The 17,267-nt window shown below is 48.1% G+C and overlaps 1 protein-coding gene across 2 annotated transcripts in view; it reads right to left on the bottom strand.

The window, feature by feature from the left end:
* The window catches only part of NHSL2 (NHS like 2), a 118,987-nt gene that overhangs the window by 14,873 nt on the left and 86,847 nt on the right, over positions 1-17,267 (bottom strand). For both annotated transcript variants that reach the window (XM_083484616.1, XM_083484617.1), the window contains exons 2-6: positions 9,456-9,602; positions 7,355-7,494; positions 6,514-6,709; positions 4,346-4,477; positions 326-2,557 (exon numbers count right to left, since the gene is read on the bottom strand). In XM_083484616.1, coding sequence (XP_083340742.1) covers positions 326-2,557; positions 4,346-4,477; positions 6,514-6,709; positions 7,355-7,494; positions 9,456-9,602 — 2,847 coding nt within the window. The remainder of the gene's footprint in view (positions 1-325; positions 2,558-4,345; positions 4,478-6,513; positions 6,710-7,354; positions 7,495-9,455; positions 9,603-17,267) is intronic.

The following is a 17,267-nucleotide window of genomic DNA, read 5'->3' as shown; positions in this document are numbered from 1 at the left end:
GGCTTAGCTCAGTGCAGCCCAGCTGCAAAACGATCAGAGGAGGAGCAAAGCAGGTGCAAGCTACTCTCTGGGAGACAGAACGCTTGCACCAATGTGCAAAACAGCCACCCATCCGAGGGTTGTCTACTGTAAGTGTCAGCACCTCTCCAGCATCTTGAGGGCACCAATCTATCCCATCACATCCTTGATACTTTTAAGTGGGTTTGAACCTGGGACCTCCAGCATTCAAAGCAGGTGCTCTCTGCTCCTGGACTATGCTCCCTTTTCAACCACCTTAGGGCAGAAGAGAACCAGGGATGGACTCTTGAAAGGCGGAGCCACTTACCTGAAACGTTTCCCCAAGACAACCCTGCAGTCGTCGGACTGATGCTCACTGCGTTAGCCACAGGGGTCAATGCCTTGCATGGAGTCAGCTCGGAATAAGCACAGTCCTCGTCCAGCATGATGACAGGGCTGGCAGCCAACCTTGGATCCCCGACGCAGGCCCCTGGGTGGAGCGGGGAGCTCACCAGCGGCAGGTAAAGCACACTAGGCTTCTTGGGGACAGGGGGAGGGACTTTGGTTCTGTGGCTCTCCCCGCCAGGTGTTCTCTCCAGCGGCAGCCTTGGCTTCAGCTCCTCCTCCAAGCTGTCCTCGGAAAGCCGCCGGGCAGAGAAGAACGTCCCCGGGGGCCCTTGTGCTGGAGAGACGGCTGCCACGGGGGGCTGCGGCTCCATAGGGCTCCAGGCATCTGCATCCCACTGGTGCTCAGGCCTCCTGGCCACCATGTAAACGTTCTCTACGGCGACCGAGCCCTGGGGTGTCAGTGGAGAGGTTGGGGAGCCCACGGGGGACTCTTCCTGGACTGGAGGGGTCTTGTGCAGGAGCATCGGGGGCCTCCTGGAAAGGGGCGGCTTCTCTGCCACCGGGGGCCGGACCTTCTTGCCAGGCTCCTCGACAGGCTCAAGGCTCTCAAGGTTGTCCTCTGTTTCGGAGCGGCTGATGGACCGCAGGCGGACGGAGCGCAGGTCCAGCTGCGTCACCATGGGCATGACGGGCTGCACGGGGCTGAGCTTCGGCCCCAGCTTGGCTCCAAAGGTGGAGTCGGAGTGGTGCCGGCTCACTTTGGGCTTGGCCTTGAGAGAGATCTTCAGCCCCGAGAGGTCCAGGTGTGACGGCGGCGCGAACGGCAGGTCGAAGGACAGCCGTGACTTGGGGCTTCGCTCCATGGGCGAGACTGGGGGCAGCGAGGACTTCCTCTCGGGCACAAGGGGTCTCGCGCGCCCACTCTGATGCGGGGTGTGGCCCAGAACGGCAGATGTTGGGATGGTTGGGGTTGGAGTTTCCGACTGGCTGGAGTAGCCGCTGGAGGGAGACATCACCCCTGTCGGCCTCGCTGGGGAGGAGGTTTTCAGGTTGACCTCAGCAGAGAGCTGGGAAGGTGTGGTGGCCCGGGAGACGGAAGGGGAGGGGAGGGACTCAGAGCTACCCCGTGCCTTGGAGAGCTCGATCACGGTGGTCCCAGTGGCCGTGCTGGAGCCAGAGAGAGAGCAATAGGGGTCGCCAGGACTCCACTCTGGCATGTACCACTGCTGTGAGTACGGCACGCTTTCCAGCTCTTTGGTTGTGTCCCCAGGGACTTGGCTCTGGGCCTGCGTGTCGGGCAGCAAGCACAGACTTTTTGGTCTCTGGTCCTGCGGCAGCGACTCGTCACCAGCTTCTGCGATGCTGAGCTGCCCCTCCTTGATCAATGAGACGCTGCGGGTAGGTGGGCAGGGCTTCTTTTTGGCCTTCTTGAGAGAGATGCTCTTGGTGCGCGGCCGCCGTGACCTCACCTGAGCCTCCTCCACCGTTAGCGAGACATTGTCTGTGCTTGTGCTGCCCTCGGAGCTGGCGCTGGGGTAGCTCAGGGCACAGGTCTCGCTGCCCCCGATGTCCATGGAGCACAAGGAGGCTGTGTCTGTGGGGACGGAGAGAGACCTCTCGCGGAACTTGCACATCACCCGCTGTCTCTCTGCTTGGGGGCATTCCTCTTCGCTCGGGGTGGCGGGGACTAAACGAGCCTTGACCTCCACTGCCCCACACCTCAAGCCTCCGTTAGCATCTACAGGGGACTCAGGAGAAGTGCAGAACGCCCCAGACCCATTGCTCCCAACTGCGTTGTCTTTGCTAATGAAGAAAGAAGCAGGCCGGTCAGAGTCTGGGGTTCCCCTCTGGCTGCGGGGAGACTGGGCCCCACTTTCCATCACCAGCTCACTCTGGCTCGCGGAAGGGCTCACGTAGCCAAAAGATGCTGCACTCCAGGCAGGGGAGAATGTCAAGTCCTCCTTGGGGCCGTTGCACGACGGGCTGGCATACACTGCCCCAGGGTTGTCTGTGTGGCCAGCGGGCCCCTGGCAATACCGTCCTTGTAGAACTCCCCCAAGGTCACTGAAGGTCTTCCTCAGCTGTGGCCTTGGCTGCGGGGAGCGGGCCTGGTGGGTGGAGCTCCTCCCGTTAGCCACCTCAGGGACAAAATTGCAAGAGGCGGACTCTGCGATGGTCGCTGGAGGGTTGAGAATGGGGCCGTTGCTGTTCCCTGCAGGGGAGCGCACGCAGAAAGGCAGGAATTAAGAACAGCATGGAAGATCTTCTGCTTGGGACACTGAAAGGTCTTAGATCAGGGGTTGGGAGTTTCAGGGGCTCAATGCCTCAATACCTCTCTATGTGAACCCCAGACCACACACCCCTGCACAGCCAGCCCCCTTCTCCCCAGAGCTAGTGAAATTTACATTCATCCCCATGCCCACTTTTCTCTCCAGCTATGCCCACTATTGGCATGTGGCCCCTGGAAGATTCTCAGAACAGAATATGGCCCTCATGCTGGATAAGGTTTGCCCCCCAAAAGTAGAAACTTCATATTTCACTGCCGGGGGGCAGCTGCCCCCATCAACACAAAGAAATCCAGGCCTGGCCATCCTCCTGCTTCGGGGAGGGAAGAGCTCAGCTGGCCTTGGACAGGTGGTAAAGGTGGGGCCATTATTTACTTTTATCTGATCGTGCAAAGAAAAGAAAACACATCCATGGGTGTTGCTTTACCCCTCAGCCAACAGCACCCCACTTCATAGTTTGAGAACCACTATAGTAAAAGGTTTTTCCTTTCCTTTTTTAAATTTCTAAAGTTGCAAATCTTTAGATCTGCCCTAAAGAGCATGGTCTGCTAGTCAAGCTCTTACGTGGCTATTCTTACAAATGTCCCTATTCTCTGCCCCATGCCACAAATATGTTTCCTCCCTACTTAACATAGATGCATGGCGGTGTTTGGGGGTGGAGGGGGATATCCCAAGATACATTCATTCACAATTCAAAGAGTCTTAGGGAGCCTGTTCCTAAGGGAAAAGGGGCTAGAACAAAATACTTTTTTTGGGGGGGGGATGTTTCTCAAAGTCTTCCCATTAAAAATGTACCTACATCCCCACAAATGGAATACTTATGGATTCTGTTTGTTGGTACTGAAATCCGGCTAAGCTGCAACTTCATATTTTTCTAGCCAAATTAAGATGCTCTGATCCTGTAGCTCTGTGACTTGTTCTGCCTCTGTGTTCATTGCAGAAACTGGTTTTTAAATCTGCATATCAAAACCACTTTTCAAACCTACTTGAAAAGCAGCAAATAATATATTAGATCACTCCCAGAATTCTAAAAATGAAGCTTGAAAACGGTCCATAAAGTCAGATTCTGAAATTTGACAAATTTTGAGTGTACATGAAAAATTTACTTTTGCCCTGTAAATAACCCAGTATTTTGGAGGAGCCCTACAGGAAATCCCTATAAAGAAGCCCAAGGCAAACATCCCTTCTCACATTCTGTTCTTCACATATGCCAGAGTCAGGGAAGTCTTGATTCTACAAGTGCTTCTAAGGGTCTCTCCAGACATCCTTTTTATTGTGCGTTTATTGATGATTTGTGCTCATGATGATATTGGGGCAGCAACACACCATGCTGCTTTCAATACTGTTTGCAGCTGCAAAGGTTTTAAGGGTGGACATCCTGCTTTGTTTCCAACTAGTGCATGTCCCCTCACTTGCTGCTGAAATCCTGTAAATTTTAGACCACAAATGTTTCAGCTTTTTTTTTTTGTCCTGCTTTCATTGTGCTGTTTTGCAAGACTGCCCCTCCAGCTGGTAAAAATGTGGCAATGCTGGAAAACAACTAATACAGAAGAATGGTATGGTTCAGTATAATTCCACCACTAGTATGTTAGCATAGCTTCAATGACATGTTGCAGAATATATCCGCTGGAAACACCAGTCTGGAGGGACCCTAAGCCTTCAAGCCATTCCCCCTCCTCTGTAGTGGCAGAGAGTGGCAGCATTGCTTTTGTCACCTGGGTCCCGCAGGGCGAGGTGGGGAAAGCCGATGACCGTCCGTCTCCGGCGAAGCAAGGACTTGGGATTCATGGCTGTCTCTGTGTTGAAGAGGGAGTGGCGAGTACTTGCGTGCCGAGCGAACGGCTGTCCTGTAGCCAAAACAAAGACACTCAGCCATCCAGGTGGACCGTGGGAAAACACAGAGGGTGATGTGAAATGTGGGAAGGATAGTGAATTCAACATTATGGGAAGATGGTAAATGGTGGCTTGTGGTCCTGAATGACTTCCTTCAGCCTGAGTTTATAAGCGAACCAAACTGATTTGGGCTGCAGTCACACAGAATGAAGTTTATTCTGTTATCCCAACATTTCCCAAGCTGTTAATTTCCAGAATATATCTGAACTTCTACACAATGTAAAAGCCACTTCTGGACATATGGCAGAACATGAGCAAGTTTAGTGCTCATTTCTGTGTTATGTGCTTCCAGAAACACATTCCAGCGTATTAGGTGACTGGGCATATAAGATGACCCCCAACTTTTGCTGGTCAGTTTTAGAATTTTAGAGTTATAGAGTTTGAGCACCGCCAGGGGCAGAGCACGCACCCCTCCACTGCCTCTGCTGTTGCAGCAGCAGCAGCCCAAAGCAAGGCGTTTGGTGGGCGGGTGAGCGGCGCACTCAGAAGGACTTTCCGTGTCCCCTTCTGTGGGGAGGGAGGAGGAGCAACGGCAGAAGGCGCGCCTGTGCTCACCGGCTCCCTCTCCTCCTTCCCAACGTGTATACCTGGCATATAAGAACACCCCCAACTTTGGGGGTGATTTTCCAGGGATAAAAAGTCGTCTTGTACACCGGAACATACGGTAATTTGCAAACAGCAATGGAAATGAGTACTAAACTTGTACTATATTCCACTATATTTCTGGAAGTGGCTTTTCGTCAGCTTATGTAAAAGTACCAAAGTTGTGTGGAGAAAATTATTGTTTTAGGTTAATGCATATTTTAGAATAATATACTCTCAAAAAGTAATGTGAATATTTCGTGCAGTTAAAAAGAATAAGTAAATCCACACATTGATGCAGAAAGAGCACAATACAGACTTATGAATGAACACATGGAAAACTGGCATGGACTTAGGAAACAATGACCCCTCCATCCCAACAGGAATGGAAGTGGGGTCAAAATGGCTTTAGAGCAGGGAAGAGATTTTTGAGTTGATGCTACTGGGAACATGGGGAAGGTAGAAGCCAGTAACAGTAGGAATGTAACAGGGCAGATGTCTTTACTTTATGTGTTCCCTTTACCCCAACAGTAATGTCTGAAGAGTGATTTCAGCACCCCATCACACTATTGCTTGTAATAGACAAACCATGGTTGAGAGCTCACCACTCAGTTTCCATAAGCTCACTCTTGTCTCCGTGGTTCATCAACCTCTTGTGACTGAACAATGGCCTAAATGTGGTTTTTCAGTGGTTTGCGAATTCTGGCATTAATAGCAAGCCACAGTTATCACAAACTGTGGTTTGCTGTTATGCCTAAATCCACAAATTAATGACAAACCCCAGTTTGTCTGCAAACCAGCTTCAAACCATGGCGGATTATCCTGCTTTGGAAGTCCCTTGCAAGCCGTAGTTTGCAAACCTGGCCTATGATCAAATATCAACGCCAAATTATGGTTTGGCGTCAGGACTGAGCGCAGTCAATGAATTGCTGTTATTCTTGAGATCTCTTCCTGCCAAAGCTTGGAAGTGAGATGGGCGGTACATGGGCACCATGCACCATAACAACTAAAGTGACAAAGAGACAGGCATACTGGTTAACCTTGGATGCATTAGATGCTGGTGAAACTTGAATAACACAAGCAGAATGCAGAAAAACGGGGGGGGGGGCATAGAAAGGGGGAAAATGTCTCTGAGAAGACCTAGCCTGATGGGACACACTACAAATGCCAATTCATGTGAGTCCCAATGAAACCTCCTCCATCTCCTGTGCTTTTCAATCTTGCTAGACATCTGACACATCATGCCGCACACCGGCCAGCATGGTGAACTAAAACCTTGTTTGCTGCGACCCCCAACCATTCTGCGTCATATGATAACTTTTTAACTCCTCTTCTCTACTACACACACACAGAGAGAGAGAGAGAGAGAGAGAGACAGACAGACAGACAGACAGACAGTCAACCCTACCAGAGACGTTGATGGGAACAATGTTGGCTTGGGTTGAACAGGGCTGGTGCAACCTCCTCTCATCAACGGAGGGCAGAGGGCCAGTTCGGGTCCAGGTGGTGTGCTTGTCTGGCGTAGTGGGCAAGCTAATTGAAGGCTCTGGGGCCCTCACCCCCAGCGTGGTTGTCTCGTTCTCCTTCACTTGCTGGCTTGCAGGCTGTCAGAAAGCAGTGGGGAGGAGGGGGAATAAATGAATTCAAACACAAGCGCCCTACTCCACTAGGGCTACTATTCAGAAGAAGGGATTCAGAAGGAAAGGGATTTCAGGCAGCTCTTGGATATCAGGTGATCTGCTGCATTCCTGCAGTTGATGATCAGAGGTTGTCCTCCAAGTACTTGCCACCTCTTAAGTCAGGAGTGAGCAACTTCCAGGATCCAAATGCAGTGCTCCAGGACTCTTTGGCCCTAGGAACCCTCCCCAGGGAACACCTCCCTCTCCAGTCAACCCCCCACCCCCAATCCTTCATGGCCCTGTTTTGCACCCTTCTGGAGTGCTTTTGCCTGGCTGGAATGCACCCTTGAACTCCGACAATGCCTTTTGCTTGCCTGGCCCTCAGACAGAGAGGAATGTGCATGTATGTGTGTAGGAACCAAACTACTGCACACAAATGTTAAAAGTATACATCCACTGCTCTGCCCGCTTTGGTCTGTGGCCTCGCTTGCCACTGGTACTTGGCCCTCAGAAGGTGTCCCAGAAAGGAATGTGGCCCCTTAAGGCATGGGCTGGTAGAACTTTGGACCGAGGCACCGGGTAGGAATTGTATTGGGGAATATGCAATGCTGGGAAGCTTGCCAGACTCACCATGAACACAAACTCCAAGCGTTTGCTGGGTACTGGGGGCCGGGGGCTGCAGTCGAGGGGCCTGTCTGCAGAATGAGAACTGGCATAGCGGAAGGTCTGGCCACTGGCCCTGGCTTCTGAGTAAGGCTCCTCGTACTCTTCTGGAAGGAGGGAAAGAAAGAAATCAGCTCAGTCTGGTCATACCAACTGCCTCCCAACGATTTTGCACTTTTCTTAATGCTCCTAATTACAGAGGCGGCTGGATTTGGGGAGAGGGGAGGGACCCAGCATGTGAATGTGCAATTTTGTGAGCATTATTTGTGGGTGGGTGGGTTGAATGACAAAATTCTGCACAGTTTTTCAGTTATAATTTTCAAAAGGTGGCCTGTTAGAAACCCCAGAGATTTATGGTGTAGCCTACACTTTCTCAGTCATAATATCTGTCCCTCCCAACAAAATATGATTATACTATGGATGAGTTTTATTTGCATGGGAATTTTTAAATGCTCCCCTACTCAGAAAAGAAAGTTTGTTTGATTTTTGGCATATAATCAAATGTGTTAGAAAGAGTGTAAACTTCTGTCTTTGCTTCTCCTTTTTTTCCTTTTGGGTAGACACATTGCCACCCAGTGAAAGCTTCATTAAAATTCTCTATTTCCAAGTTGTTTTCTCTGTGTGACAACCAATTCTCTACTAGAAAATACAAAAAAAAAGAGAGAGCACCCTTCAAAATGAACCAGGCAATTTTGTTCTCCTGAACCTAAAGGAAAATATCCCGAGTAACACATTTACGACAAAAGACCCCAAAACAGCATTAATATAAAAGCAGGAAGCTCTGTCTGGATAAGCAACTTCCTAGGTCATTCTGAAGCTGTTTTTTGGGGGGGGTGTCCTTCCCTGATATGTGTATAACTTTAAATTTCACCATAACATTCTTCATTCACAGCTGCACTTGCCAGCTTAAAATAAATAATTGTACCTCTATAGGGATGGCTTTATTGTTTTCAGAGTTTGTAGAAATAGTTCTAATTATCTTCAGAATTTGTGCATTACCCTGTTTTTACCTTGTATGCCACTTCCAATGGCCTTGGGGCTGTGGAGATGTTTATAAATTTGCAGAAGAAATAAAGACACAGAGAAGCTGAATGGTGGGGAACAGGCTCATATTGATAAATTGCCTCAAACAGTCTGCACATTTTTGCTTCGAAGCACTCATTCTGCAAGTGCTAGAGATGTACGTGGCCCTTGCATTTGTAAGTCCAAGGCTTCATGCGCTCCCTCTAAGGGAGATGCAGAGGCCAGCAACACAAGAAGGGGCCTTTTCAGTGTTGACTCCCCAACCGCGGAGTGCTTTTTTCAGAAAGGCCACCGGGCGCCATCATTATCGGAAGAGCCTGCTTTCTTAGGCTAGTGCCTCATTTAGCCCGGCATCCTCTTCTCACAGTGGCCAACCAGTGGGAGATGCCTATGGCAAGAAGGACCTGGGTGCAAGAGCGCTCTTCCCACTTGTGATTCCCATCAACTGGAATCCAGAGATATGCTGTGCCAGGTGAATATTTAGGTGCCAGAAAATGTTCCTGTTTTACCTAGGTGTTTGGTTCATAACTGGGATCATTAGGGTACAGTATCTCAGCCTGTTTTTGGTGTTCCTCTTTTAGCAGGATTCACCCTTTTATAATATTGCAGGATTAGCATTTCTCAGTAAATAATGTTGTGTTCTTTTCACGTTGTTCTAAATCTTCGTAGGTTTTCCACAAGTTGCGACATTTTTTGAATTTATTTTTTTGTAGCAATCAATGAAAAAAGATTTCTTTTCCTAAACGAAAGCTCAGGAACAGGCCTCTCTTTGCCCAACAAAGAAGTACCACTTGCTCCTCTCTCGGTGACGCTGCTTATAGCCAGTCCAGAAGCTTCACGCTCATTGCCAATCACAAGGGTTGATATTGTTGCACATCCCCATTCTCTGCACCCATTGTGAGTCCTTGGCAGACCCCTTCTGCAGGATTATCCGCCAGCTCCTTCCCAAGCCCAGACACACCGACTACCTGGGGCTGAGACCTGCAAGTCGGAGAGACAAGCGGACCTTTCCTACTCCCTTCCACAGGCCCTCACCCCCACGCACCTTGGAGCAAGCTCTGGAGATTGAGTTCAGCTTCATGGTGAAGCTCCTCCACCCCAACAGGACGGGCCAAGAAGATATTCACAGGCTGGTGCCATAGCAGCTTGGGAGGAGTGGGTTTCTTGACATCCAGGTCTATGTTAGAAGTCGCTGGGGAGAAAAGATAGCCAGAGGGTGAATCACAGCCCCAGGCAGGGATTCTAGAAATACAAAGAGGTCTTAAGGCCTGTCCATGCTGTACGTTCAAACCAGTTTCAAACCAGTTTAGCCACCACAGCTCCAATACCCTGCTTTCTGCAGCAATCCAGATCTGCCATGGGGAGCCTACCAGCAGACTCTCCAGCTGTTGCAAGTGGCATTCAGATGCTTGCTGCTTGTGATGCTGGCTGTTGTATACAGTGGTACCTCGGGTTAAGTACTTAATTCGTTCCGGAGGTCCATTCTTAACCTGAAACTGTTCTTAACCTGAGACACCACTTTAGCTAATGGGGCCTCCAGCTGCCGCCGCACCGCCAGAGCACGATTTCTGTTCTCATCCTGAAGCAAAGTTCTTAACCCGAGGTACTATTTCTGGGTTAGCGGAATCTGTAACCTGAAGCGTCTGTAACCTGAAGCATCTGTAACCCGAGGTACCACTGTATAGCCACCATGACTAGCTGCTGTGGACAGCCTCATCCACCACCCATCTGCCTAACCCCCCTCCCCTTTCTGAAAATACTTACAACAATCAATCTCCGTATTATCACCCCCTGGCCCAAACATTACATATACACAGGGGCAGCGTGCCCCATTTCGCTGCTTGAGGTGAAACAGGAAGTGCTGCTTTGTTCCTGCTGCTGCTGCCACTGGTGGCAGGACATGCAGGACACCTACAGGCATGCCACCTGGGTGTGTGCATTTGTCTTTCTTCTGCCTGAAGCAGCAGCCTCACCTACCTCATGGTTGGGCCGGCTCTGCATATAAGATGCAAACGATACAGTAAAACATTATGCTGGGTTGTATAATAGTTTATAGAGTTGGTTCTATCCACTAGCTGTCTTCTATTCTCTGTTTTAACAGATTTCCCCAGAGTGGGCTGTGGGTGGACTGTCCTTTCCAGTGTACTGAATGAACGTGTACCACACAGTTTCAAAATAATTATTTCTTTTTTGTATTTCTTAGTGCTCTAAGATGACTCCTTAGTTTTTCCATAAGTGGTATGTTCCACAGTCCTTCCTATCATGTCTCTTGAGTTGTTAGTAGCTGTTTTCCAATATTGTGTCAATATATTTCTGCTGCAGGCATGAAAAGAGATTGGTAGTTCCTTAAACAGTAAAATTCTTAGAGTCATCTATAAACGGATTTAATACAGCTAGCCTCAGATTCGGTTGTCCCACTTCTTCGTGATCTATCATGTGGCAGAGAGTTCCATCAGTTCCTCTTTTGCTGCCTATCTGGAATCTCCTACCCTTTCATTTCAATGGATATCCCTGGCTTCTATTATTAACGGGGCACGGGGGGAGCTTGGCTGCAGGGCCTGTTAAGCCTCTCTTTGGCTTTCCAAGACTTCACATGAGAGCTAGAAGGCTGTGTTGATTGAAAGAAAATACCCATTCCTCATGTCATTTGCCAAACTTAACAGCATTAAGAATGAGCAAATGTTAATTTTCTCATTTTTCCAGCCTTAAGTTCAGCTCACCATATTTCCATTATCAGTTCATTTTTTTTATTAAAAACAACTCATGAAAATCCATCAGCTTCCCAGTGCCGAGTTATCCTAATAGATACACACCGGTATGCAGTTTTCCCTAACGGACACATTTTTAAAAAAGCAATTTCCCCAAACGTGATGAAAGAATCAGAGTCGGAAGGGACTCTAGCGGTCATCTAGTCCAACCCCCTGCAATGCAGGACATCTGTCCACAGCTGTCTCTAGGTGGGCTCAAACTACCCACCTTCTGAACGACAGCCAGATGCATTGGTTTTGCACTTAACAGGTGCATTTATATGCACACTTTCGATGGTATATGCATTTTTGAACACATTATTTGACTGGAGAACTGCATCGCAAAATTCACAGAGCAGTGCTCCTTTCGAAAGATGGCTGAGCTTTCAGCCTGCACATTGTTAAGAAAAGCGTGAATTAGATGAGTGTGCCTTTAAATGCAAGCTGAATCAAATTTCTCCCACACCCCTTGTTAGCATTGTATAATGTACGAACAGAGCAGAATGGTCCTTCCTGCACCAACATGTCCTTATGCCAACTGTCTGTTCCCTGTTCTCCAAGCACAAAAGGCACGCTTCCCTCCTCATCAACACTCTCCCAGGTTGATGGGTTTCTTTGTTGCTGAGCCCCGGAACCACCATGCAAACGGCAGGATGAGTTGGAAATAATTGCACTATTTCGTGGTGGGAGGAGTGTGTTACTGTGCTTTCCTCTGAAGAGCTCCCGTGGGGGATGGGGAGAGAAGGGACCTATTTAGGGATGCAATGGGCAAATCCTCCCAGGGCAGCCTGGCATAACCTGTGGGTTGCCAGCATCATCGATAAGAGCAGAAGCTAATTGCTGGAAGTAAACCCCCTTCATTATACAGAACACAAGGAAATAACACATGGAGACAGAAACACAGAATCATGTCTAATGCCGTACTGAGTCACACCAGTGTTGTCAATAGTGGCTGGCAGAAGCTCTCCAGGATTTCAGACGGGGGTCTTCTCCCAGCCCAAACTGGAGATGCTGGGGATTGAACCTGAGACCTTCTGCATGCAAAGCAGATGCTCTGACACTGAGCCATGGCCGTTCTGCTGTGAAATGGCACCTGGTGGGCTGGAGGTCAAGTCATAAGGCTACTCCGCATGTGGTTAGGAGCATACTACACTTTCTCCTGTCCAGATAGCATCACATCTGCAGGGCGGGTGTGTGTGAGCTCTCCCTTGCTACTTCAGCCAAAGCTTTTAATTTCACAGCCAGAATGCTTTGCAAGGCATTTCCTGCCCACATTTACCCACAGTAGCCAGCAGATGGTGTAATTAGCTGTCCAAAGGCCAATTTCCGTAACAGGCTGGCAGCTCCTCACTTAGTATGTGGTGCTCATCTCTGGTTCTGAGCCAGCCTGCTTCACAGGGAAGCTCTCAGACCCAGGAGCCGTTCTTTTTATTAGTTAAGTGATGGGAGGGTGGAGTTCTGTACATGCTCATTTTTTTTATTACTTTCCATTACGGACAGAACCCAATTTTAAAGAGCTCTTGGCCAGTTAGGCTGAAAAAGAGCACAGGGACTCTCCACCTTTAATACCTGTGGAGCTCCTGAACAACTATTAAATGTGCGGGAACCCTGAAACTCTTTTGTATCTGCTCACACTGCAGATATCTAATTTTATGTTTGGTGATGACTAAAAATAGTTGTTGCTGTTTTTGTTTTTGGTGGGAAGTGTGTGTGTTTTTTTATCTTTTAAGTGATGCAAAAGCGTGTTCTATGAAGGATATCCTCTCGTTTTAATACCTGTTTTGTATTTTGGAAAGCATATTTGCTAGCCAATATTGATTGTTTTAAAACTTGTTTAAAAAACAAAGATTAAGAAGAAATAAGGTGTTGTTGCGTTTTATGATGAATTGAAGAGGACTTGCTTCCCTGTGTGGGGGGGGGAACGGACCTCTCCTAAGATGGAGTTTGCCATCTGCAGTTTTTGTAAGCTGCTATTTTTATCTGCTGATTTGAGATGTGTTTGTACTGCTGAAGGCTCCTCCCTGCTTCATTTCCTACAATCTTATCTGTTTGAAAAACAAATTGCAAAAGGTTCTTTTGAATAAAACGGAGGGGGGCGGGGACATCTGGTCTGCAAGGCAAACTTGGTCCACTAGGAGTCTGAGGCTGGTTTTCCCAAACCACACCCACTCGTCTTATGTCAGGTGTGTGGGCAGGTAGTCACAGCTGCCAACAAACTATCAGGATCCTTAATGTGCACAATTAAGTTTTGGCAAGGGAAAGCAGGCTTCAGTTCTGGCTCTACTGCCCATCATCTGTTGGAGCCAAAAAGCACTGGATCATATTCCCTGCAGAGACTTCAGGTGTACAACCCTCCTCCCTGGGTTTGCAAAATGACTTCAGGACTTCAAAGCACCCAATCACCTGGTGCCCATGTGACACTGTGGCTGACCCCTGGGCGCAGTCCCACCCACCTGTCTAATTTGGCCCACAAGGTGTACGATCAGGTAAGGTCCACAGGGCCATAAAGATTCCCCACCCCTTAATAAGTATTAGTAAAAAAAAATAAAAAGCACCCAGATTTTAAAAAATCTGTTGCTGAGTTAAATTGCACCAATTAGTCAATCCAAAGATTTTAATTGATTTAAGCCAGATTGTTTTCTAGTGCTGAGCTAGAATATAGGAAGTTGCCTTTATACTAGGGTTAGCATATGTTAGCTACTTGATAGAGAACACACTCTTATATGTGAAGGCATGCCTGGTTCTGGTCTGGTTTAAAGATTAGAAAAACTGCACAAAAAGAGAGAGAAAGACAGACAGACAGACAGACAGACAGACAGACAAACAAAGGAAGGAGCTTTGAAACTGCTCAGCTGCTAGCATCGGATCAGACACCCAGGTCAAGTGCCCATAGTCTTCCTCAACATGATGAGATGTACTGTAATTCTTTTTGAATAACAGTAAGGACTTACATTTTTGCATCTACACACATAAATTACCATATGCAAAGTGTATGCAAGCCTTTAGGCAATGCATAAGTGATCATTCTACCTCTTGCAGAGCCAAATAATTGCTCTGTGTAGTCCAGTATAATCCACAACGGAGGTTGAGAACCATAGGATGCAGCCCCAGGTCTGTCTGTTTTGTCACTGGGACTCTGCCAAAGTCATACACTCATATTCCAGGCCACACCCCTCTCCTCAAGCTACGCCTCTCATTCCCTCAGCTCCATGGTCAGGTCAGAGGGGGCCAAGCGGCAGTGGACCTGCACCATGCTAGACCATCACGTGATGGTTGAGGAGGAGCACCAGCGAGAGGGAAGGAAGGAGGCGGCAAGTGAAGAGGAGGTCACTCCTCCTTCTCTCTATAGTTGCTCACACCGGGCTGGGCTCCTCATCAGCTGCACACAACAGTGACACAACCGCCATTTTGGTTCTGGCCAAGCTCAAATACAGTAATAAAGGTGTCGTGTTTGAAGTCCCAATGGGTCTGGGGACACTTTTGTCCAAAAACAGGGCTATCTCGTTTTTCTAGGGACTGGTGGCAACCCTATTCATGGCCTCTACAAGTGCTCTTGTCTAGCTGGAATACTCTGATAATGCCTCATGCATGCCTGGATGGAGAGAGGTTTGTTTGGGTGTAGGAACATGTGGCTTTGGCATGGAATGTATCCTGCTGCAGAAATGTAAGAGGCCTATTTCTTGCCGTGCCCACTTTTGGGCTCTGGCCTCACCCCTGGGAGTGTGGTTGAAATTAATAAGCTACCCTGGTCTACTGGCAGTAGCTCAGCAGAGATAGGGCTTTTTCCAAACCCAACCTGGAGGTGCTGAGGATTAAAGCAGGGAGTTCCTGCATGCAGAACATGCTCTCCACCACTGAGCCACAACCCATTCCAGAACAGCCTGGAGAAAATAATCCTTGCAAAACATTCTGTTTTTTCCTTGCACCCTTGTCTCTAGTGGCTTTGCAGCAAAAGCCCCAGCGGTTTGGCTTCAGAGAAACCACTGTGCAGGCAAAAAGAGGATTTCCTTTTGCTAACAGTTTCCTGCCTGTTTTTCATGAAGATATGGCCCAAGAATGGGGAAGCGGGGACTGACTCTACAGCTGGGCGATTCCCCCCCCCCCCTCTGGAGTTTCAGGAAAGGGGCTCAGAAGTTTCAGCTCTCAGGAGACCCAGCTCCATTACCATGCTGCTGGTAGGATTTTTGTGGCCTTTGGTCAGGGAACCTCTAGCAAAAAAACACCCCATCATCTGTGCCCATTTGCAGAGAATACACCAGCAGTTAAAAGAAAAAGGGGGAAGTGATGGAGCTTTAAGATGCCTTGTCATGCCCTGAAGTCTCACATCACAGTGGAACAAATGCTCTCTCTCACACACTCACACACCCCTTCGCACTTCTAGGCAACTAATGTCCTGACACTGTTCCACGCACCAAGAGAGTGCCACAGCAGTGCATTTCTACGAAATCCATCCCATAAATTTCCTGCACAATTCAAGGAGGGCAGTGGCTCTTGGTGGAAGAGGGTTATCCTCCACGCTGGAGGCATTTTTGAAGCAGACTGCGTTCCATGGGCAGCAGCCTAATAAATTTTGGCACTTGGAAGTGGAAAACCTGATTCGCAGCCACCTTCACAATGCTTGCCAAGTCCTCACCCAAATCTGGTGGTGCAGACCACCTGTCCCCATGTGGAAAAGTGCACCATCAAAGCAGCTTCTCCATCACCTTGGCACGCCAGAAGTTAGCTTTACCAACCAAATTACATCATGCGGTTGTAACAGGTTTCATCTAAGGCTGTGCACACCACATCACTTTTTAAAAAACAACAACACCTAGTTTTATTGTGTTTGTATAAATAAAACTCAAGTCATTGAGAACTTGCTAGTTCTTTAATGAATCACCTAATGAGTTGCTATAGGCAACCACCACATGGTACATAGTGGAGCTGACCCTGCTCCCCATCCAGACAAGTAGAGTTGGATGCCATCATTTCATTTATTTTATTTCATGAATTTACATCCTAATGTTTGATACTTTTTTTGCATTTCCTGGAATTTTGTCCTGCTGAAGGAGGATGCTTCTCAGTTCACAAGGTAGTTTTGTGATTCATGCACAGCAAAATTAGATGGTAGAGGCCTGAGGTGGTAGAATGGACTGTACCGCTTCAGGGGACAAGTGAGGACCACATCATTTAATCTTATTTTTACTTTTTAAAAAGGAACAGAGTTTTAAATGCTCGTGTGTGTGTGTGTGTGTGTGTGTGTGTGTGTGTGTGTAAAACAACCAACCAACCATCTAAAAAGCTCCTCTCAAGCAGAAAACTAGGACAGCAGGGAGATAGGATCTCTGATGTGTTAAGAAATAAAATATTTCAGGGGGTATTGTTCTCTCTTGCTCTCTGACATGGGGAAACATTGAAAAATGGCCCTCTCCAACAGCCGCCTGAAATATTATAGTCCACTCTACCATCTCATTCTGCTGTATCTACAGACAGGATGCATTCATTCCATACACTTAAAGCACATGCCTTCCACCCCCAGAATCCTGGGAATTGTAGCTTTGCCAGGGTAAAGTACAGTTCCTAGCTTTCTTTGATCATGTGCTCTAAGTGTATGGTGCGTAGGCATAAACTCCCTGTAAACACTGCATAAGCAAATCAGGATGAATGATCCACTAAACAGATTGCCTGTTCACTATATTGCACACCTTGTATTTAAAGCACATCCTCCCAAGAGAATCCTGGGAATTGTCATTTGTTAAGGGTGCTGTGAATTGGAGGCAAACTACAGTTCCCAGAATTCTTTGAAGCCATTTACCGGTAATTTAAATGAATGGCATGTACTATTCAAGTCCTATGAAGGAGTTGGGTATGCTTAACCTACAGCAGAGATAACTGAGGAGAGGGCATATAACGCTCCTCAAACTCATTAAATGCCGTCACATACAAGCGGGCAAAGACCTATTCTCGGATGCCCTGGGGACAAGACTAGGCTCACAACCACATTTAAAGCATACAGCTCTCTGACCAGAGAATCTTGGGAACTGTAGTTCACCCTCCCAGAGCTACAATTCCCACCACCCTTCACAATCTAGTTTCCAAGATTCCTTGGGAGAAGCAATGTGCTTTAAATG

The sequence above is a fragment of the Podarcis liolepis genome, assembly GCF_965112155.1.
Source record: "Podarcis liolepis genome assembly, chromosome: Z".
NCBI classification, from domain to species: domain Eukaryota; kingdom Metazoa; phylum Chordata; class Lepidosauria; order Squamata; family Lacertidae; genus Podarcis; species Podarcis liolepis.
The sequence above is the reverse complement of the archived record's forward strand: the minus strand, read 5'-3'. Positions and strand labels throughout refer to the sequence as shown.